We start from the raw sequence: 24,217 nt of genomic DNA on the forward strand, positions 1-24,217 counted from the left end.
TGTTGTGTCTCCTTCTCTCCGTCAGATTCCTGTGAACTCACACTGGACACAAACACAGTGAACAGAAAACTCAAACTGTCTGACAACAACAGGAAGGTGACATTAGTGAAGGAGGATCAGTCATTTCCTGATCATCCAGAGAGGTTTGACTCCTATCATCAGCTGCTGTGTAGAGATGGTCTGACTGGTCGCTGTTACTGGGAGGTCGAGAGGAGAGGAAGGGTTCATATATCAATGAGTTACAGAGGAATCAGCAGGAGAGGATACAGTGCTAAGTGTGCATTTGGAAAGAATGATCAGTCCTGGAGCCTGAGGTGCTCTGATGTTGCTTACTCTGTCTGGCACAATAACAGAGAAACACACCTCTCCTACTCCACCTCCTCCTCCTCTGTCTCTGATAGAGTAGGAGTGTATTTGGACTGTCCTGCTGGCTCTCTGTCCTTCTACTCAGTCTCCTCTGACTCACTGATTCACCTCCACACCTTCAAAACCAAATTCACTCATCCTCTTTATCCTGGGTTTGGGTTTGGGTTCTGGTCAGATGGTTCAGTGTCTCTGTAGGAGGAAATAACTTCCTGTCCTGTGGGTTAAATGTTGGTGGAGGACGAGGCTTCACTTTGGTTCACTGATTGTGTCTTTAATGTCAGAAATGTTCTTCTTCTTCTATAGTAATGTTGAAATGATCTCCTCAGGGATGAAAACTAGTTGTTTATAAAACAGTTTTATATTTTAGTAAACTCACAAACAGAAGAATCAGTCTCTCGTTCATTGATTTGCGTGTCACTCGCGTAGGGAAAAGGTCAACACAGTTCAACTCTTGCAGCGGGCGAGTGCGTGTGAGGAGCATGAACACAACAATTTCATGGGATTGCACCCGTTTGTTGTGTCGCCTGTGAAACTGCCCACGCCTCCCTATCTGCCCGCTTTCCTCTCATTGAAAATGAATCACGAGGCGCGACAATTGCCCCCTGTGTGAAAATCCCTTAACGTTTTGTAGAGTGCTCAGTACGTTAATGGACAGGACAGGTGAGAAAGTGGAGAGAGAGGGGGAAGACATGCAGGAAATCGTCACAAATCAGCGTCGAACCCTGGACCTCTGCGTCCAGGCATAAACCTCTAAATATATGTGCGCCTGCTCTACCCAGTGACCCAACCCGGCCACAAATTAACAACTTTTTTAAACTTGTATCTACAGATAGTGACTTATCAATAACCTATCATGGCTCTGAATGGAGTGCCCAGACATGTACCTTCATCATCAAGCTGACCATGTCCACACACACAGTCACATTTGAAAGAAACAGTTTTAATGTATTTCATCATGAATTTGTTTCGTATGTTCAAGCCCTTAAAGGGTAATTTTGTTTTTTTTTCAACCTGGACTCTATGTTCCCATGTTCATGTGTCTAAGTGACTGATGGGAACAACAATCTTTGAAATTGGTCCAGTATTAACAGGCTCAGATTATTATTCTAACCCCTGAAATCACCATCACCAAACCCACCAGACTCCATGTAAATAATCAGTACTTTTAGCATGTACAGAGCCAGCATATTTTCATATGTAAATGGCTGAATTAAGGGTTTATTGTAACCAAACCAGAGTGGTGATTGTTGGAACAGACACCCAGATGTTATTATAATCCATCCCATTTTGTGAACTTGTAAATTCCTCTGTTGCTCAGTGTAACTGTTACTCAAAGAAGTGTTATCTTGTTTTAGTTTTTTATATGTTTTTACAACACAGATCACATGTTACAAAAAGAGGAATACAAACCAAAAAAAGTTAGTGTTCAGATTCTGTTTTATTTAAAGGTGAATAAAGTTTTCACAGATTTAAAACATTTAAACGTGCTTCCTGTTCCTGATCATGTTTAATCTGCAGGTGAAAACTACCAGCATGCTCCTTGGTCAGTTGATGGCAAGACAGAGCCACTGCAGGAGAAGAAAAAGAGTTCAGAGATGATGTCAAGCTTATGATCAATAAACTGGTCAGTTACTGGTTCAGTTTTACCTGCTGCAGGTCCAGCTGGATCCTCCCCTCCTTCTTCTGGTCCAGAGTTCTGAACATCTCTGGAGAAGAAAAACAGTTTCAAACTTTATTTAAAAAGAAAAATGCTGTGTCGCCTCTGCACCTCTGGGAACACTGGGAACCAGTCAGTCAATATTCACTCAGTGTGTTTACACGTGATTTAAAAACGTTGAACATTTATATTCAGGTTAATTAAGGCAATACTCATTATTTCAGCTGTCATGTAAACACCAGACTCCCCCAACTAAAATCAGAGTTCTCCTCCCCTGGTTCACAGAGCTGGATAACTCCTTTACTAACCGGGGGGTTCCTGCATGTATTAACCGGGGTACACTCTGGGTAATCTCTGGGTAAACTCTGGGTAAACTGTGCGTAAATTCTGGGTAATCTCTGAGTAAACTCAGAGAAACTCGGGTAAGCTCCCAAGAAAAACTCAATGGGGGATTGACTATTACCAAGTGTCCTTCCCATTGCAAGTGTTCCCAAGTGCTCTACCTTCCTGCTAAGCAATGCTAAGGAATTACAGGAATTGTAAATTATAGAGTGTGGTCTAGACCTACTCTATCTGTAAAGTGTCTTGAGATAACTCTTATGATTTGATAATATAAATAAAATTGAATTGAATTGAATTAAGGGAAAACTCTGGGTAAACTCAGGGTAACACATCTGCACATGCTCCGTATGTTCTAACGAGGACTTCACACAATCTGCAGGAAGGAATTAGGAAGAATTTGAAAATCACAGAATGATAAAACACATCTCCACCCTGAGCAGAAAATCTGCTAAATTCTGAAGTTTTTAATTCTGGATCATCTCTGAAAACTGTAAAAAAAAAAAAATCTTCAGATTCAGTTTGGATCTGGTTGTAACTGCCCCACTCCGCTGCAGTGGTTTCTGACCCGGAAATGGAAGAAAGCAGTCGGAAGGGTTTGATTTAGAAAATCAAGTTTTTTACCCATCCCTAGTATGAAATGTAAAAAGTGTGAAAAGTCGTCCATATTCTCCCTGCTTTCCAAGATTTTGACAAAGGTAAACAGGAACAACAATCTTTATTCTGAGCAGCTGTACGTTGGCAGACGGAGGTAGAGTTACTCTGTCATTCTTCCCACTCATGTATACAAGTAGAACTGTCAGAACTTGTCATTCACTGAACTTCCTGCTGCAAACACACTGACAGATATAAACACAGAGGTTATGTTCTTTGAGACTCACTGAACAGAAGCTCCAGTCGGATCAGGCAGCCGACGAAACAGTCGAAGTCGATGGCGAAACTGGTGTCTGCGTATCGATTGACGATCTCGTGAATCACAGAGCTGTTCACCTGGAAACCTGAACACACACACACACAGACACACACACACACACAGACACACACACACACACACAGACACACACACACACACAGACACACACACACACACACACACACACACACACACACACACACACACACACACACACACACAGACACACACACACAGACACACACACACACACACACAGACACACACACACACACACACACACACACACACAGACACACACACACACACACACAGACACACACACACACACACACACACACACACACACACACAGACACACACACACACACACAGACACACAGACACACACACACACACACACAGACACACACACACACACACACAGACACACACACACACACACACAGATGTGAGACTGCAGGAACATATATGTTTTGCTGCGTTCATTTGGTGATGGACATGTGAAAAACGAGTATCGAGTTGGAAAATGCAAGTGAACGTCTGCCGAAGTTGGAACAACAACAGGGAAACTCAAGAAAGATTTTGGTGGCTGTCCAATTCTTCTACAAAAGGTTCTGCTCAAAGGAACCCTAGAACCTGTTAAAGAACTCGTTAATCTCACCAGCTTCAGCCAGAGCAGCTCTCATCTCATGACTGCTCATCGTACCAGAAGCGTCCGAGTCGTGACTCTTAAAGATCTCCTGCAGAACCACACAGGAAGAAGAAAACAGCTGTCAGTTTATATTTAATGTTATTGTTATTATAGAAACTATGAAGATCATCAGATCACACAACCTCTCTCAAGCATGCCCAGGCCGTGCCCGGGCACGTTTCAGAGAGGTGGGCCAGGGCACGTTTCAGAGAGGTGGGCCAGGGCACGTTTCAGAGAGGTGGGCCAGGGCACGTTTCAGAGAGGTGGGCCAGGGCACATTTCAGAGAGGTGGACCCGGGTACGTTTCAGAGAGGTGGGCCAGGGCACGTTTCAGAGAGGTGGGCCAGGGAACAATTCAGAGAGGTGGGTGTTGCGTCAAGAGACAATAAACAACATAAGCATTCACCTTTTCAACTTCCTTGCAAGATAAAACACCAGCAGAGGGCGAGAAAATGCATGCATTGTTGGAACCCATCATTAGCTTGTGTTTCCCTAGGGGACATTTAAACTGGTGCACCTTTGTGATAGCAGGTGGTGAAAAGTTTGGGACAAAACATTTTACTGAAATTCCTTTCTTGACGAGGAGACGTGCATTCGGACACATTCAGCTCATCATTTGAGAAAATTGGAGATGCAACCGGTAGGAAAATGGACATTGTTTGTGTAAAATTGTTGCCAGTTGGTAAGAGCTTATTTGTGTTGAAATTTGAGACCAATTATCTGATTTGATAATGCTATTTGAGAAACAATGATTGATGGCAATCTAATGGACAAATGATTCCTTTCATATTGTATTGGAAATGTATAGTTTTCAGTTAATATATTAATACCATATTGTTGGTGAAACTTGAGCCTATCTGTGTTTGTCTGATTTTGCTGGGAGAAGTTTCTCCTTAGACTTAATTAATTCCAATTGCTATTCATAATGTGGTTACAATGACTGCAATGAAATTACATATTTAATTTGAAAATGTCCTTACTTACAGTAATGCATATTTCTTTTGTGTTTTTGCCTTTAAAGGATATCAACCTATACGTAATTCTTCTACTGCTTGTACCTACCATTACCTACGAACTGATATCCATCTTAAACAAACTAAACTGGAATTAAATAAAGAAGAAGTCGGATGATATTTGTGTTGTCCCTTGTGTACTTCAGTCCTTGAATAGGCCTTTTTCAAGTTTGGGCAAAGAGCCGAAGTGTGAACAACATAACTTGACAGGGAACGTTTCAGAGATGGGGGGCCCGGGCAAGTTTCAGAGAGGTGGGTTAGGGCCTGTTTCAGAGAGGGGGGCCCGGGCAAGTTTCAGAGAGGGGGGCCCGGGCACGTTTCAGAGAGGTGGGTTAGGGCACGTTTCAGAGAGGTGGGTTAGGGCCTGTTTCAGAGAGGTGGGTTAGGGCCTGTTTCAGAGAGGGGGGCCCGGGCACGTTTCAGAGAGGTGGGTTAGGGCCCGTTTCAGAGAGGTGGGTTAGGGCCTGTTTCAGAGAGGGGGGCCCGGGCACGTTTCAGAGATGTGGGTTAGGGCCCGTTTCAGAGAGGTGGGTTAAGGCCTGTTTCAGAGAGGTGGGTTAGGGCCCGTTTCAGAGAGGTGGGTTAGGGCCCGTTTCAGAGAGGTGGGTTAGGGCCCGTTTCAGAGAGGTGGGTTAAGGCCCGTTTCAGAGAGGTGGGTTAGGGCCTGTTTCAGAGAGGTGGGTTAAGGCCCGTTTCAGAGAGGTGGGTTAGGGCCCGTTTCAGAGAGGTGGGCCAGGGCACGTTTCAGAGAGGTGGGCCAGGGCACATTTCAGAGAGGTGGGTTAGGGCCCGTTTCAGAGAGGGGGGTTAGGGCCCGTTTCAGAGAGGGGGGTTAGGGCCCGTTTCAGAGAGGTGGGTTAGGGCCCGTTTCAGAGAGGGGGGTTAGGGCCCGTTTCAGAGAGGTGGGTTAGGGCCCGTTTCAGAGAGGGGGTTTAGGGCCCGTTTCAGAGAGGTGGGTTAGGGCCCGTTTCAGAGAGGGGGGTTAGGGCCCGTTTCAGAGAGGTGGGTTAGGGCCCGTTTCAGAGAGGGGGGTTAGGGCCCGTTTCAGAGAGGGGGGTTAGGGCCCGTTTCAGAGAGGTGGGCCAGGGCCTGTTTCAGAGAGGGGGGTTAGGGCCCGTTTCAGAGAGGTGGGCCAGGGAACAATTCAGAGAGGTGGGTTAGGGCCTGTTTCAGAGAGGGGGGGTTAGGGCCTGTTTCAGAGAGGGGGGTTAGGGCCTGTTTCAGAGAGGTGGGTTAGGGCCTGTTTCAGAGAGGGGGGTTAGGGCCTGTTTCAGAGAGGGGGGTTAGGGCACGTTTCAGAGAGGTGGGTTAAGGCACGTTTCAGAGAGGTGGGTTAAGGCACGTTTCAGAGAGGGGGGCCAGGGCCTGTTTCAGAGAGGTGGGCCAGGGCCTGTTTCAGTGAGGTGGGCCAGGCCCTGTCTCAAACACCACTGGAGCTTTAAAAACTGAAAACATCCCGTTAAAGAACATTTACAAAAGATAAAAATTGTGAGATTAATTTAACTTAACTATGGACAATCATGAGAGTTAAATATTTAAATCGATTGACATCCCTGACATACACACATATATAGAAGTATGGTTCCGTAATTCTAACAAAATTGTTTTATATTTCTCAAAAGTCCGGAAGTTCTCACCAGGTATTTCTGGATCTTCATCCACAGATGGTGAAACTCCAGCAGACCTAGTTTTCCGCTGCCGTCCATCTGGAGACAAGTCAAAGATCCTGACCTTCTTGATTATTAATCACTAATCAAAATAGCTTTCTGTCAGTTGCTTTTCTGAATAATTGATGTTTAGACTAATGTCAACCAATCAATGAGTCATTTGATTGAATCCCTGAGTCAGTATTTGAGGATACGTCCAGCAGGCTGACGATGCTGCGGCAGGTCTCCAGACTGAAGCCGTCCGTCTTCACATCTGACCCTTCAAACACAAACCGACTGACGTCACTCTGATGTCACAATGACATCACTCTGATGTCATCAAAGATCTTCTATAACTGAAGATAGCTCATTACCCGCTGCAACAAGGCTATGAAGCCAGGTCACACTTCCTGGACCCTTTCAGCCTGAACGTCTGCACCAAAGTTCATGTGTTGAAACATTCGTTAGTTTTGGTTTGTAAAGTAGTTTACATGACGTACTTGTCCTCACCATCTATGTGGGCTGGTACTTCCTGTACTCACAAGGTTTATCTCTGCGGGTTCTTCTACTTTTCTACCTTATTTATACGTTTTTCTTCTACCCTTCCTCTAGGCTTTTTTCTATGTTTTTACCACGCTTCTTCTACGGGTTTTCTATGTTTTCTTCCATACTTTTTCGGACGCATTTTACCCTTTTTAGAAACTTACCACAGTAAACGTTGCCAAGCAGCTGCAGAGTGACTTCAGCAACACAGAGAGAAACTCTAAAATAATGAATATGTGAATTTAAACGAATGAATGAATCCGTGGAGACGTTAAACTTACTCTGAGAGACGACTCGGTCCAGAACCTGCTGCAGCTCAAAGGCCGAGATCGCCGAGTCCTGTCGACAGAAAGAGTCATCAACAGGAAGTCGCGCTGCCACTTTCAGAATAAAAGTTCAGTTAAAACATTATATTACAGTTCCAGAGATCTGCACAAAGAGATGCTTGAAGTGTGGATCCACGTCGCTCTGTCCGACATCCGGCTGCAGGGAAAAGATTTATAGTAATGTAAGAAAACATATTTTTACAAATATTAAATTATTCTTCATGTCCTGTTGTCTCAATACGACAGACAGTATTAGTTTTTTTTCCAATTGCTAAAACACAATTTTTGCAAACTAGGCTGGGTTATATCAAAAAACAAAATTCACATAACCACACACCCAAACTGCAAAATACCTCATATAGTGTATCCTGCATGAAGCACTGCAACCAAAACTACATATAGCATTATCAAAATCACACTTTTGCACCAAATGGCACACACTTCATTCATATTACCAGATCGTTGTCTAACCAACTACACACTGTTGGGCATAATGAAAATCACTCATCTCATCATCTCACAGTATGCTTTGCCATAATACTAAGATTTATTAAATAAATTAAGATTTAAATTGTAGAAAATTCTTCAGATTGTTCACATGCACAGAAATATTTGCAGATACACACACACGCACACGCGCACGCACACACACACATGCTGTTGAAACATTTATCTTTTTATTTTTCAACAACAGGTTAGTGCAACATATGCACAGCAGATATATTTACATTGGACTGAACAAAAATATGCTCACAAACACAAAAACAGTAAACTGAAAAAGAAAATTGCAGAAAAAAATATATAGAAAAAAGAGGTGCTCACCTGTGGTCTTCATAGTGCTTACTTCCTGATTGAAGTGGTAACAACCATTGAGGTGTTTGGCCAGGTGGCACATGTATTGGCCAATTAGCTCATGTCGTGTCATTTTGAATGGCAGTGTTTTGAAATGGCAAACGTGACTTTTTGTCAGATTGTTGTGTCTTATGCAGAGAACCGTGTTCAGAGCATTTAAAAAGTGTCACTTTGAATTGCAAAATGTGTGTAAAATAGAAAATGTGTTTAGACTTTTGGAGACTTGAGAAGAGGTTTTGCTCTCTGTGTGTCAGTTTAAATAACTGTGCTATGCATGTCATTGTAATGTGTTAGCAAATGGAAAAAACTAATGAACACGCAAGGTTTTATCTTACTCAAACATCTGGTCTCTGTAGATACATCACTTTAGAGAAACTTTTATTAACAGCTATGTTAGAGTTGTTAACCAGAGTCACTAACCTCCTGGATGTCAGCGTTTAGGTCCTCCTCCATCGGACTGAAACACGGACAACAGATTTAAAAAAACACTCTGACCTGCACATAAGATGTATAAATATATATAAATATAGCTTTATATGGGTGGTTGACAACTTTTGACACAAAAGAACATATCAGTGAATAAATTGTGTGTGTGTGTGTGTGTGTGTGTGTGTGTGTGTGTGTGTGTGTGTGTGTGTGTGTGTGTGTGTGTGTGTGTGCGTCCCCATGTGCGTACCTGGAGTGGGCGTGTTTCTCGGTGAACACCCGCAGGTTGAAGCTTCCTGCGCGGTGCGGTTCGAAGGTTGAGGGGATGATGGCGTACTCTCCAGGCGGCAGTTTGAAGCGCTCGCTCACTTCCCTCAGGTTGATAAAGTTCTGACTGCGAGCCACCGGCTGCGCCCGCAGCAGAACATCCGGGCCTAGACGCACACCACTGCCACCTTTAAACTGACCACAGGAAGAAGGTCATAATTGATACCCACCACAAAAGACGCTTTCGACAGTAGAAAAGAAAAAAAAGTTTTAAAAAAGCATCCAAGGCTCATCATTTGTAATAATAATGGTGCTTCAGTTGTTGACCTTGTTTCAGGTTGGATGAATGTGAACTCACCTCATCAGGAACCTGAAGAAACAAACACAAACAGACATAATGACAAATACAGAAACACACTTCATCCATGAAACTGTGTGTGTGTGTGTGTGTGTGTGTGTGTGTGTGTGTGTGTGTGTGTGTGTGTGTGTGTGTGTGTGTGTGTGTGTGTGTGTGTGTGTGTGTGTGTGTGTGTATGTACCTGGTAGATGGAGAACCCGATGGTGTTGAGGTCTCGTCCGAAGCGTCTCTCCCTGCGAGCATCTTTCTGCATCAGACCAATCAGGACGGTGCAGCCGTCCTCGCCGTCGTGTGGATCGTCGTCTACGTCCTCCAGACGGATGAAGAACTGCGGGTCGGAGCAGAAGGTAGCTACACACACACAGGAACACACACACACACACACAGACACACACACACTGGATTAACTTGTGCAAAACTCTAACTACAGTCTACACAGCAGCAGTTCATGTGGACCAGACTCTAGTTCGTTTTTCATTGCTTGAACACAGTTTTCAAAACTCTACACACTTATCCCATGACTTTAACCTCAACCTGCACAACACGGTGGATCTACAGCACTCTGTTCAAATGCTAACACACTGCTGTCAAAACTGTTAACCACACATTGAAAACAGAATGGATTTCAGCCCGGTGCATTTCAAACACTGCTGATTGCAATGGTTTCTTGTTTTAAACTTGTTAGGGAACACATACTGTAGGTACAGTATATAGGGAAAACTCATACAGCCTTTTTTGGAAATAAAGAAACACCAAATAAGAATGAAAAAGTTATACATTGTAACGTTTGAGAGAAACAGGTAAAAGAGCTAAGATACCAACATGTCCAGGTAAGATGTCTGAGGTTACATACACAGCTGTGAAAATGTGAAAAACACTTTTTTACACCTTTACTATACTTAAACTGTAGATTTCCTGTTTTTCACAAGCTAATGGAGGTGTAAGCAATGGGAACACCACAGTCATTTGTATTTCTAGATAATGTAGGTTCATGGCAAGAGAAGACATCCTATTTGTTGATTAAAAAAAAACTTGTAAAATTTCTGGACTATTACGTAATATTTGGTTTGTAACATTCCCAGTAATTATGTAAATTACTACAGACAAAAATATCTATTTACTGTAGGTAACCAAACTGAAGATTTTCATTCATTCTTGTTTACCTAAAAACTGGTATAAAATAAAAAAGGAAAGAAAATAATTTCGCTCTTTTCTTATAGAAAATATTGAGTAGTGTCAAGTTACTTAAATTGTTCAAACTGTAAAGATGAAAATGTGTAATTTCTGTTTGCTGCTAGTGTTTTTACTCTGTGTGTTCTGAGTGACAGTGTGTGTGTGTGTGTGTGTGTGTGGTGTGGTGTGTGTGTGTGTGTGTGTGTGTGTGTGTGTGTATCTCAGTGAGGATTGTTCTGAGTGTTTCTCTGCACTGAGCCTGTTTTGAGACGTTTAAGAGTTGTGTTGCTGTGAATGAGTTTTGCAGGTGATGTGAACTGTTTAGCTCAGGTGAGTGTTGGTAATGCAGACTATAGTTTGAGTTTTGCACATGTGGCTTCAATTAGAAAACTGTAATGTGGAAAAAGTTGAAAGAAATAAAAAATTGAAATCTATGAGTTATAATCAGAGCGGGGAATCAATGGACGTAGAATTCAACGTCATTTTCCACAGATTTTAAAAGAGTAAGAAAAATAAAACTGAGAATGTAAACACATGAACAGTTTCTACAGATTTATATTCTGGATCACCGCTGAAACTGTAAAAACAAAAATCTGCCCATTGTATTTGGGTTTCCTCATAAATAATGTAAATGTAAGCAGACGCAGAGAGTTGAAGTTTGGTTGGACGTTCTTGAAGAAAGTAAAAAAATATATAAATATGAGAAAACATATTTTAGTTAATTTCCTCAACAGAAACTATGACGATAAATATTTCTTGAATTTAAAAACGATGTGGTAGATTGCAGGGAGAGGTGAGGGGAGTGGTAATTGAAGAAAGGTATCTTGCAGGCCGTTGGCTCCACCTCCGAGCCTTAAGGCAGTTACACACCAACCAGACTGCCGACCGTCGACAGAAAAGGCAGTTGGACTGATCAGTCTCCCCGAGTTGGTCAAAAAAGTGCCTTGGAATACACCGAAGAGACGAGACGTAATACGTCTCCATAACAGCAAGCGGCGCTAATCTGTATTGTATTGTGTAATTTGGATGAGGACCCGCTTGGGGATTACCTGTGGATAGAAGACAACGAGAACGGATTCTGGACGGTGAAGTAGTGTTGAAAATCCCCTACTACGCTGTACATTACCCTTAATATGTTAATATGTTATGTTCTTTTAAATCAAAGCTAAAGACCTATCTTTTTGATGTTGCCTTTCTTTAAATAACTGTTCATTTGTTATACTGAAGTTGCATTGATGACACTGTATGACATTCTATAACTGCTCTTTAATGTTTAATTTCTTATACCGCACTGTTACTTTTATTCACATATTTTATCTCTCAGTTCTTTAATTTCTTATACTGCACTGTCAATTTTATTCTTGTCTTTTATCTAGTGGTATTTTTGAACGGACATATTTCTGAGAATTTCTCCAACGCAGGTGTGACATAGATGAGAACTCAAAAAACACGGGTGTCCGTGAATCCATACAAGGACCACGTCTGTGAACTGGTCAGATTTAGTCTGTGAACTTATCAAGAGACAGACTGTGAACTGTCCTGGATTTAGCAAGGTTTACCGACATTAAACTAAGCTTTGTAGCGATCTTGTAATGGGTAACGAAAACACCAAGTAACCTGAGCCAAAAGGACCTGTGGTTGGAGAAATGGTTTTTTTTTGGGTGGGGTTATAATTTTTACCTGCACTTTAATGTTTCAATTTGTTTTTTTTAATTGTTTTCTAACTGCTCTTTAATGTTTTATATAAAGCACTTTGAATTGCCCTGTTGCTGAAATGTGCTATACAAATAAAGCTGCCTTGCCTTGCCTTAATATACTTCCCAACTGTTTTCAACTGTACTCCTGGTGCCGGCTTTTGTTATTGAACTGGTGATGTGGAAACCCCACACCCCTAGGCTTGCCACAAAGAGATGAAAGCTAATCAGCCTGAGCGTTACCAGGATAGTTCCTGCAGCCACCGGCGGTGGAGCCGACCCTCCACGCGCCCTCAAACTCGGCGTAGCTCCAGCGGCCGGCAGTCTTGCTTGTCAGCGTGTCGGGGGTCAGGTTACAGATGTCCAGGCGGGAAAACTTGCGCAGAAAGTCAGAGTAGGACATCCTGTAGAGACAAGGGAGAGGAAGAGGAGAATACTCCATGACAAGTAAATCGCCTGCATTCAACATCCGACTTAGTGGGATACAGAAGTATAGTATACGCAGGGGGGATGCATGCATTTCCTCCTTTCTGGTCTATATATCCCTGCCATTGCTGAACACAGACCCTTTTTTCCGCCATCAAACTAGCAAAAGTGGATTTGGACACACCCTAAACGCACCTGCACCATGCGCTTCACGCAGTGCGCTTAGATCATTAAAATAGGGCCCCATATATTATATACCTAAAATAAAAGTAAAGCACTGTAACGTGAACACATTAGTGCCTAGAAGATCAAATCTGAGCAGCAGTTGCTGGTTGTATTTAGCCGCTACAGAGCTCCAGGACGCCGGCTGCAAGCGGCAGTTGTTTAGCCGCCAACAGGTGACCGTGAGCTGGCTACAGGTCCCAGTTTGGTTAGGTTTAGACACCAAAACTACTCCAACTCACCAGAACTCTCCATCGTCAGCTGAGTGATCCAGCTTCCTCTTCTCCTCCGGCTCAACTCCATCCCATTCCTTCGAACTGACAGACAAATAGATGGACAGAAACATCAGAGAGAGAGACAGACAGACAGACAGACAGACAGACAGAATGACAGACAGACAAGACAGACAGTCTCACTCGTCGCTCCAGGCTCCGGTCCACTCCACCTGTCCCCAGGGGTTTCTGATTCTCAGCAGCTCCACCACAGAACCAACGTGATGAACCTGCAGGACAGAAGCATCGCTGCTCAGTCTGCTGCAGGAACCAAGCTACATTTTCAGGGTAAAGTCTGACATCCGACGTTTGCCTTTACCCCTCTCTTTCTCTCTCCGTTTCCATTCTTAAAGCAACATTATGTAACCTTGCCCGCTTCGGGCTCCCTACAGGTTGGAAGCAGAATTGTCCATTACATTACATTATGCAAGTTTGCCAGATCAAGTAGCAGATCTGTAGTTCGAATGAACTGGACAATGTAATGTAATGGACAATTCTGCTTCCAACCTGTAGGGGGACCGAAGCGGGTAAAGTTACATAGTGTTGCTTTAAACTCCGTTCTCTTCAGGAAACAACAATTACCTTGTAGCTAGCGAGCTACGCGCTGAAAATATCAAAGTTATGAAGAAGATGTAGATGGAGCAACAAGGCAGGTCTGCTTGGTTCTTTCAGGGAATGATTGTAAAGATTTAATAAGAATATGTTTAGATCATTTCCTTTCTAACTGGGACGTTTTGGGACTTATTGGTGGGATTGCTGTGGAAATTTGACCCGTTCTCAAAATTTCTATCTCAGAAATATGGGTTTCTTTTTAACTACCTAATTTTAATTACCCAAAAATAACATGGATGGATGATCCCATACAACGTACTTCGCGAGTACAACAAAAGATCAGATCTCTACTTTCATTGAATTTTGGGTGTTTTATTACATTTTTTTTAATGTTTTAGCATTTGATAACAAAATTGAAATGTTTTGGAACAGTATCCTCGCTGAACATTACCCTACGTATCATTAGTCTAAATAATTCATAGTTTCTGCTTCTTCAACGAGGTTATTAATCGACCATGAATTCCAAAAACAAGTGTAAAACTATAGTGGTAGTAAGTTGGTGTTGGTGGTGTTTATACATGGTAGTGAAAAGAAGCGCGAAACGTCAAAAAAAGCGCCAAAACATTGAAAAAAGGTGCCAAAAGTGTCGAAACAAAGAGACCAAAACATCAGAAAAAGTGTTGATTTTCCCAGAAGACAACACAAGGGTTAAAATGATTCTGTTAGTAGAAATCTACTTTGCCTTCTACTCAAAAGCTGCCGGCCAGTTCTACATTGTTTACACAGACTGATCTCATGAAGTGGAGTATGTATGACGCACCAATTCGTATATGCCATTATTGGCGTGTTATCAAAACGCATACTTGCTTTTTAACGTGTTTATCAACGCCGTTTTGCCTCCATTGACTTACATTACCTTGCAATTGCATGTGAATTTACGCCGTAGCGAGTAGTATGAAAGGCCGAAAATCCGCGTAAGGAGGTTGGTCGGGGTGGAGGATGGTTAAAACAACACAGGACTTTCACCCAGTATTCCTTCGTGTCCCGCATGTCACGTTTCCTAAACTCAACCGTCGCTTTCTTCTTTTACTAAAGCCAACCCGTCCGCTGTATACGCCGCTCAAAATGCATACAGATAACACGCCACTTAAGTCTGTTTACGCAAAGTCATGATGTCATGTTGGTCTACAAATCAACAGAAACATCAAACCGCCTCCTGTTCCTGTGAACTCTGTCATTTCTGAGAATTTCAGAATTTTTTCCAACCGAACCCTACGCTTGCACTACGCGCGCTACACTGGTCACCGTAGGTGGAGCGTTCAATGCAGTAGGCTGTGAGAAAGTGAAAATGGAACTCGTGAGCAGAAAAAGTGTAGTTTGGCAGTACTTTCAGTCAAAAGGCCATTCAAGTCCAGCTACATGTTCAATTTGCAATGCTGATTAGTCTGGTGGTGGCGAGGACCCTAAACTATACACAACATCACCGCTGTTACAACATCTGGTATCAAACATCTGAAAGAATACAAGTTGTGATGAAGGAATCTACAGACAGCAGCCAAAATGCAACAACTTACATACAGCAACATTGCAGCAACATTACACTGTGTTAATGGACTGAGGATGGGAGCAGGATTCATTATTCGGATTCAGCAGAATCTTTTTTTTTTAAGATTATTTTTGGGGCATTTTTAGGCCTTTAATGACAGGACAGCTGAAGAAATGAAAGGGGAGAGAGAGGGGGAATGACATGCAGCAAAGGGTCAGAGTCGAATCCGGGCCCTCTGTGTCGAGGAGTAAACCTCTATATATGGGTGCCCACTCTACCAACTGAGATATCCGGGCGCCCCGGATTCAGCAGAATCTAACCAGTGGATTCAGCCGAACCCCAAAAATCTGGATTCGGTGCATCCCTAGTCATTTCCCAGAATGCCTCACCTGCTCTGCTGCAGTGATGGAGTAGGCGTGTCCTTTCACCAGCTTCTGACTGGTGATGGCCTCCGTGTCATAGGCGTTCGAGATCTGACAAACACAGAAACATGAAACATAAATCCTGCCGCAGCTTCACACATCTGTAATGTGACGGACTGACCCTGAACATGTCTGTTTTTAAATGTCTGAGTGTTTACGTCGATGGAGCAGCCGAGCAGCGAGCCGCGCGTCAGCGCCTTCCTCATGATGTTGAACAGGAAGGGCGGAGCTTTCATCAAGTCATAGCTCTCTGCGATTCCTCCGGTGAAATCCTCGAAACCCTCGATGCTCGAACCTCCGGTCAGAGCCTCGTACGAGCTGTTCACCCTGCAGGGAATAAACGGGACGCTACGCTAACTCACCGACACAATACTGCTGAATCAGGTTGTTTCAGAGTAAAGAGGAGTTTTATTTAAGGTAACAAACACACACACACACACACACAGGAACAGACACACAGGCGCACACACACACACACACACACACACACACACAGACACACACAGACGCACACACACACAGGAACAGACACACACAGACGCACGCACACACACACACACACAAACACACACACACACACACACACACACACACACACAGGCACAGACACACACAGACGCACATACACACAGACACATACACACACAGACACACATACACAGACACACTCACAAAGACACACACACACAGAGAAAACACACACAAATATACATACAGACACACACACAGTGAGTGTTTCTGTGTTTAGTGTTTGCGGGGACCTCTGAGTGTTTCTAGTTTTTCGGGGTTCTCTGAGCGTTTAGTGTTTGTGGGGACCTCTTTCTGTGTTTCTGTGTTTGTAAGAAAGACACACACACACTCACATACACATACATACACACTCACATAGACACAAACAAACACACAAACACACACAGACACACACACCAACACACACATACACACATATGTACACACACATTCCAGACACACACACACACATACTGTACATTCATACAAACACACAAAAACACACACCAACACACACACACAAAGACTGTACATGTAGAAATATATCTTTTTACATGTACAGACTAAGGGAAGAATTGAAGGTGTTTTTTGTTGCTTTTGGCCATGTTTGTTTTTTGAAGGTTTTTTTGGGGGGGCTTTTCCCTTTATTACAGTGACAGTAGATAGACACGAAAGGGGGAGAGAGATGGGGGATGACATGCAGCAAAGGGCAGCAGGTTGGATTCGAACCCCGGGCCGCTGCAGGACTCAGCCTACATGGGGCGCACGCTCTTACTGGGTGAGCTAGAGGCCGCCCCACTTTTGGCCACGTTTTTGTCGCCATTTCTGTCATCTCTCTTCATGTTCAGGCTGAGAGAGGAAGTGAAGGTGATGTTTGCTCTGCAGGATGAATCTGGCTGCAGGCGTTACACCTTCACCTCTTCAGAATAAAGAGCTGACTGTTTGTTTTCCAGGCCGGCCAAGTCTAATGTTTACCAAGCACGCCCTACTAATCACACAGACACACACACATATACACACAAACACACACACACTAACATTCCTGTCTGCATTCAGAGTCAGCTGAGGTGAAAACGTTTCAATCACAACAAACTGTCTATAAATCCTTCAATAGATCGTGATTACATTCAGACACGTGTAAACCAAAGTTCAGTCACAAAAACCCTAACTTTAGTCCGTCTCTTCAGCTCTTTTAGCCGAGTGCTGAAGGATCTGCAGCGTCAGCCTAAAGGGAGTTTAGTTTCAACAACCAAACAGGGTGCAACATTCAAATAATGCTGCTACTGTAAATACGCCTGAGGCAAACTTCCCTCTCGGACCCTCATCTCATGCAAAATGCTGCTGCTCTCTTTTCAACAAACGCATCCAGGCGTGCACACATTACACCCATTAAAGGAGAGCGTAGTTGTGTGGATGAAGGGTTAGGGTTAGTAGAAGTGTTAATGATTTAACCCCCCTGTTGTCCTCGGGTCAAATTTGACCCATTTTCAAAACGTTTCTATATCAAAAATTTGGGTTTTCTTTTAAACAAATTGTCCAAAAAAGTAACGTGGATTGTTCACTACAACGTTCTCCACAAGTGAAATAAATAATCAGTTCACTACTTTCATTGAATTTGGGTGTTTTAGTCATTTTTATAGCATTTGAAAAAAAAAAAAAATGATAAAAGAACTTGAAAAAAGTAACAAAAAAGTAACATAAGTCACAAAAGTGACAAAAATGTCAAAAAAGTGACAAATGTAAAAAAAAAAAAAAAGCTTTCAAAATTTGGGAAAAAAACTACGAAAACCTCAAAAGAAAAAGTCAACAAACGTTGAAAGAAGTGACAGAAACATCGGGGACAGCCACAAAAGTGTTGAAAAAGACGACCAAAATGTTGATAACGGTTTTTCATTTAACATTTTAATTCAGAAAAACAAAACGTTGCAGGTCGACGGGACGACAACATGAGGGTTAACCCAGTAAACAGCTGTACCAGTCAGGTTGGTCGTTGATTAAAAGTCGACCTGATGAAGAGTCGGAGGATCATCTTCAGGGGAGCATGAACGCAGAACAAATTTGTTGCCCTACGCAAGATTCTAGCTATTTTTGTCGCTTCTTCCGGCATTTTTGTTGCTTTTTTCAACATTTTTTGTTAATTTTCTTAACAGTTTTTGTTGCTCGTTGTTTTTGACGCTTGCTTCACCGTTTTTTGTCACTTTTTCAAAGGTGTTTTACACTATTTTCCTCCTTTTTGGCATTTTTTTCTTACTATTTTTAACTTGTTCTTACTTATCTGGACTGCGGGCGCCCCGAGCCTTTGCCTATCCTGCCTATAACACCACCGCGGGCCCCCCGAGCCTTTGCCTATCCTGCCTATAACACCACTGCGGGGCCCCCGAGCCTTTGCCTATCCTGCCTATAACACCACTGCGGGGCCCCCGAGCCTTTGCCTATCCTGCCTATAACACCACTGCGGGGCCCCCGAGCCTTTGCCTATCCTGCCTATAACACCACTGCGGGGCCCCCGAGCCTTTGCCTAATCCTGCCTATAACACCACTGCGGGCCGCCCCAAGCCTTTGCCTATCCTGTCTATAATACCACTGCGGGCCGCCCCAAGCCTTTGCCTATCCTGTCTATAATACCACTGTGGGCCGCCCCTAGCGTTTGCCTATCCTGCCTATAATACCACCGCGGGCCGCCCTGGCTGAGCGTTTGCCTATCCTGCCTATAATACCATCGCGGGCCGCCCTGGCTGGTCTTACTTGGCGTAGGCTTTCTCCAGCAGAGCGCTCCAGAACTCGTCTCCCTCCGCCGAGTGGACAAACAGCAGCTTCCCGTCTCTGGTTGGCAGCCGGTCGTCCACGACAACGTCCACCCACTCCCCGTACTGCCACAGCTGCACACACAACACATGATGTCACTTCCTATGGAGGTGGGACAAAAATAACTCACCCTAAAAACATGAGAGATCGTTTTGTCAAAGCTAAAAAAACGGCTTCATGTAAAGAGTTGTTAACAGTGTTACAGGCAGACAGTCACTTAGATTTGGAGATAAACCGTCATGTTAACGTTGTGTTTTCCTCGGGTCAAATTTGACCTGTTTTCAAAGTTTTTTTATATCATAATAAAGCTTTATTGCGGACACAGGTCCATATAACACATAATACAGTATACATAGTATAAAAAGGATACACAATAACACATAAAAATTGCATATGAGCCTATAGGATATAGAGGCTATAGCACCAATGTCGTCTTAACCTAGAAGTGTATCTATAGCAGCTTTTCAGAGGGCTGACTAGAGCTTCATGTGTTTAGTTGCTCCCAGTGGAGCAGCTGGCCTTCATCCCGTCCTCGCCCACACATGTAATAGGTACCTCAGCATCGTTACCGTGCAGCAGCCCCTCATCTCGATATCTGAATTATAGGTTGCTTACAACCAAATTCCCCCCAAAACAACATGGATGTACGTTCTTCGCAGGTAGAATCAATAATTATTTTCATTGAATTTTGCTTTTTTTTTTTTTTTTTTTTTTTATTCAATTTTATAGCATTTGAAAAAAAAGTTTAAATGGTTTCAAAACAGCATCCTGACTAAACTTTGACTTAAACATCCTCTGATCTTAAAAATTACTCAAAATAATTAATAGTTTCTGCTTTATTTTTTAAACAAAAAAATTAGGTATAATGTCATATACGTTAGGTTTATTGACCATGGATCAAACTGAAAAAAACTCCAAAAACATTTACAAAAAGAATCAAAAGCATCGAAGAAAGCGCCAAGAAAGGTTTTCAAAAAACATTTTTTAACACGGTTGTTTTTACTACTGTTGCTAGGCAGCCTGCTATCCTTTACTTCTGGGCTTTTCTTCTCTACATCTTGCTTATTTCCAGATTACGTTGTTTGTATGCCCTCTGGTGTTTCGGAGAATACTGCAACGAACAATGCGTTGAGCCAGAGATGGTTTAGAACTGAGACGCCCCAACTCAGAGTAGTTTCCTGTTTCTGTGTCCGGTGAGCTCCTCCACGGCCACGCCTCTTTAGGAGACTAGCAGCAGGTCCTGAGTGTTTGATTACAACGGGAGAAGTGAACGTGAACACAGATTAGAATAGAAGACACTTTATTGTCCCAGAGGGGGAATTTGTCTTGGACATAGTGCTACAATCTGTTGCTTCACAACATAAACATGTTGTGAAGCGTCCTAGGACACAAAAGGACACACATGACAGCACAGAGAACACAACATCCTAAGAATTAACTGTAATAATTAAAGTGCTAAGTGCAAAAAGTGCTGGTGTATTTACTGCACCCCTGCTCTGCTGGGCTAAGATTTACTATTGGAGTTCAGCAGCTTGATGGAAGATGGGATGAACGACAGGCCCAAACTATCGCGAGATCTGGAGACACAGAGAAGCTAACGTCAGCTAACTTTGTTGAACGCCCTAACAAAACTAATCTCTGTGATGCTAAATATGTCTTTTAGCTGTGTACATAGTATCTAACGTTAGCAAAGAACATATTAATACATTATTTAAATAAAACTTTTCATCCATCCACACGACCTTCACTAGATGTTCAAACGAGGCCACGCCCCTTTCGGAGACAGGAAGTGAGGACCGTTTCATATTGTCTATCTTTAGTATAGAGGATCTTTGGTTGAGCATAAATGTCTCTGTGCATGCTCGTAGCGTGTGCACCATCTACGGCGGCCCGCACACGGTGTCGCGCGCAAGTGTACCCAAAGATTAACCACTCTGCTAAATTGTTTTTGTAGGGGCCGCTAGCGAGCCATTTTTGCACGCCTATCCACCAAACCCTTAAAATATAACGTTTTTCACCAGGCCTGATGCGTGTGCAAGGTTTCGTGAGTTTTTGAGTATGGGAAGATCCCAAAAAGGTGATTCATTGCGCGAAATAATAATAATTCATTCATTCATAGTCAGCTGGCAAAGCAAAAGCTGCGAAAAAAAAAAAAAGGTTGAAAAAAGCTACAACAAAAAAAAAAGTCCAAACGTCAACACTATTACTGATACATTAACGTAATTAAAATAGTGAGAGATTAACTACCAGAGATGGGGACTCGAGTCGCACTTAAGTTGCACAAACTTCAGACTTGACTCGGACTCGAGCTTCAAGACTCGTCAACAACATGTTTTCATGCAATTATTGCTTTTTAAATCTAAATGTATTAATGTATTTCTATTTTCTTTTATTGGAGCATATACGTTGGGGAGACATATGATGAGCTGCATGTCCCCTGCCCTTTACCATAATGTGCAACGTAATGCATGTGCTATGCCTTATGTGTGCGCACTCACATATAAAAAAATGCATTGGTGATGGCGACACCAAGTCCTCCTAGAGTTGTGCCTTTTGTCATTAATTTTGCTTTCAATAACTTGGTAAACAGTGGCAGTAAGCTAACAGCTACATGCAAGGTGTGTGGCACCAAGATAGATGATGCCAAATGAACAACGTGGAACTTCATCAGGCGTCTCCAAACGCACCCAGATAGGTCAGTCACTCACACGCTAATGTGACCGAGACGTTACATTTAGCATATATCGTCACAGGTAACAAGCTAACCATCGCCAAGTGTTGTGCTAATGCTGGGAACAGGCAAATAGTATCTTTATAGTTAGTAGTTGCTGAGGCTCAGACATCCATAGCGCACAGGAGGCGGGACACACGGATCCATCTCCCCAGGAACAAACGCTGTGTCGGGGGGGCAAACTCATGTGATGCATAATTGATCCCGTGGATGATTTGTAGGCTATTAAGTGAACAAGGTGTACCCGGTCCACCAAACACTGGGCCGTCTTGACTGTCTTAATTCTGCACGTATTTATGTTACCGTAGCCCTATTTACTATTTTATTATTTCATCCATGCGTGGCACAGCGGATCACCTGCCGTGGAGACGCTGGCCTCACTAACCTCTCCTCTGAGTTGGGTCTCCCTCGCACTGGACTCAGTTTCACTGAGTGTACTAACACTTATAACACAAATAAATGGCATTACATCAGTGAGTTCAAACTGCTTATTGTGGTAATTTGGACTGACACTGAGATGCATGTTGTTCTGTAACTGGTGTGGTGCTGCCACTACTCTCTTGATTTCCACTTCGACATTTTTTTGAGTGAAAGAGACGTTACATTTAGCAAATATTGTCACAGGTAACAAGCTAACCATCGCAGTGTTGTGCTAATGCTGGGAACAGGCTCATTGTATCTTTATAGTTGTATCCATATGATGTGACAGCCTTAGGTTCATATTTCACCAGGTCAGAGGACTAGAGGGATGTGTTAAGTAGACCCCATAAAGTTATCCTACAACTGATTTTAATACTGTACTATCTGGATGGTAGCTACAGGACATGCTTTGAATTCATAAGATTTAACAATACAGTGTTAGGGACAGATCAGATGGCCAGAGACTGGAGACTTGACTTGGACTTCCAAAAAATGACTTCTGAACATCTCTGCTAACCACTCCCCAGAGTCATGTCTCGATACTCGATACTAAGAATTTCTGTCGGTGCCTAAAAAGAATCCAAGTTCTGAACCCAGCCCGAGTTAAGGTGATTCTTCTGACAAAGTTTATCCTCCACGTCTCCAAATATGAGTCTGCTGGAAACCTCTAAACGGCCCATATGAACCCAGACATTTAGCTTCCTATCAACTTTAATGATTGAAATATCATCTGCAGCCCTAGTGGAAGAAATTAAGCTTGGTTGCTAAAAATTTAATTTGGGGCATTTTTAGTAATTAAATCCATATCTCAAGAGACACCATACCAGTCTGCCGTAATATTCGTTCACTCTCTCCTTCTTCTCTGGCGGCATGTACTTTATCAACCCTCCCTCCATCTGACTCTTTCTTTCTCATGCCTCCCAAAGCTGCTACAGACACTCTCCTCTCTACTCTATCCTCCTCTCTCGACTCTCTCTGCCCTCTTACTTCACGACAGGCTCGCAAATCCTCCCCAGCGCCGTGGTTATCTGACTCAGTACGTGCTGAAAGATCAACTATACGGGCAGCGGAAAGGAAATGGCAGAAATCTAAACACCCAGATGATCTGCTTACCTATCAGTCTCTTCTTTCCTCCTTCGCTGCCTCTATTTCTGCAGCCAAAAGCTCTTTTTATCAAACCAAAATTGAATCCTCTTTCTTGAACCCCAAAAAACTTTTTTCCATCTTCTCTAACCTCCTAGATTCCCCCAGTCCACCTCCTCCCTCCTCCCTCCTACCAACCCACTTTGTCAACTATTTTGTAAAAAAGATAGATGACATACGCTCTTCATTCTCAACCACACCTCCTGAAATCACCTTACCATCCATCACTTCCAGTACTCTTTCCTCTTTCACCCCTTTATCTCCAAACCAAATTCTTACTTTGATTACCTCTGCCCGCCCAACCACCTGCCCCCTGGATCCTATCCCTTCTCACCTCCTCCAGTCCATAGCTCCGGACCTCCTTCCTTTCCTCACCCATCTCATCAACATCTCCTTGTCAACTGGCTGTTTCCCCGATGCTCTCAAAGAGGCAAGAGTGACCCCACTGCTCAAAAAACCAACACTCGACTCCTCTGATGTAAATAACTATAGACCCGTCTCCCTTCTTCCATTCCTATCTAAAACTCTTGAGCGTGCCATTTATAATCAACTCTCTACCTATCTCCACCAGAACAACCTTCTTGATCCCCACCAGTCTGGCTTCAAGGCTGGCCACTCAACAGAAACTGCCCTCCTTGCTGTCACTGAGCAGCTTCACATCGCTAGAACAACCTCTCTCTCTTCCATCATCATCCTTCTGGATCTTTCTGCTGCCTTTGACACAGTGAACCACCAGATCCTCATTTCGACACTCCGAAATCTGGGTGTCTCAGGCTCTGCGCTCTCATTGCTCACATCTTACCTGGCCGACCGAACCTACCGGGTAACTTGGAGAGGATCTAGCTCAGAACCTTGCCCACTCAAAACTGGCGTTCCTCAGGGATCAGTCCTGGGTCCCCTC

General features: G+C 43.2%; 1 protein-coding gene across 1 annotated transcript in view; it reads right to left on the minus strand.

Moving 5' to 3' along the window:
• Positions 1-1,785: 1,785 nt before the first annotated feature.
• Positions 1,786-24,217, minus strand: part of LOC116049166 (calpain-2 catalytic subunit-like) — a 24,864-nt gene continuing 2,432 nt past the window's right edge. The window contains exons 6-23 of the mRNA XM_031298596.2: positions 18,963-19,096; positions 15,866-16,034; positions 15,675-15,758; positions 13,332-13,417; positions 13,158-13,232; positions 12,511-12,671; positions 9,582-9,751; positions 9,401-9,412; positions 9,026-9,237; positions 8,770-8,806; positions 7,589-7,654; positions 7,453-7,510; positions 6,844-6,908; positions 6,620-6,688; positions 3,940-4,018; positions 3,244-3,360; positions 2,014-2,072; positions 1,786-1,934 (exon numbers count right to left, since the gene is read on the minus strand). Of these exons, the coding sequence (XP_031154456.1) occupies positions 1,911-1,934; positions 2,014-2,072; positions 3,244-3,360; positions 3,940-4,018; positions 6,620-6,688; positions 6,844-6,908; positions 7,453-7,510; positions 7,589-7,654; positions 8,770-8,806; positions 9,026-9,237; positions 9,401-9,412; positions 9,582-9,751; positions 12,511-12,671; positions 13,158-13,232; positions 13,332-13,417; positions 15,675-15,758; positions 15,866-16,034; positions 18,963-19,096 (1,677 nt within the window). The 3' untranslated portion in view covers positions 1,786-1,910. The remainder of the gene's footprint in view (positions 1,935-2,013; positions 2,073-3,243; positions 3,361-3,939; positions 4,019-6,619; positions 6,689-6,843; positions 6,909-7,452; positions 7,511-7,588; positions 7,655-8,769; positions 8,807-9,025; positions 9,238-9,400; positions 9,413-9,581; positions 9,752-12,510; positions 12,672-13,157; positions 13,233-13,331; positions 13,418-15,674; positions 15,759-15,865; positions 16,035-18,962; positions 19,097-24,217) is intronic.

Source organism: Sander lucioperca, chromosome 4, assembly GCF_008315115.2.
Source record: "Sander lucioperca isolate FBNREF2018 chromosome 4, SLUC_FBN_1.2, whole genome shotgun sequence".
Classification (NCBI taxonomy): domain Eukaryota; kingdom Metazoa; phylum Chordata; class Actinopteri; order Perciformes; family Percidae; genus Sander; species Sander lucioperca.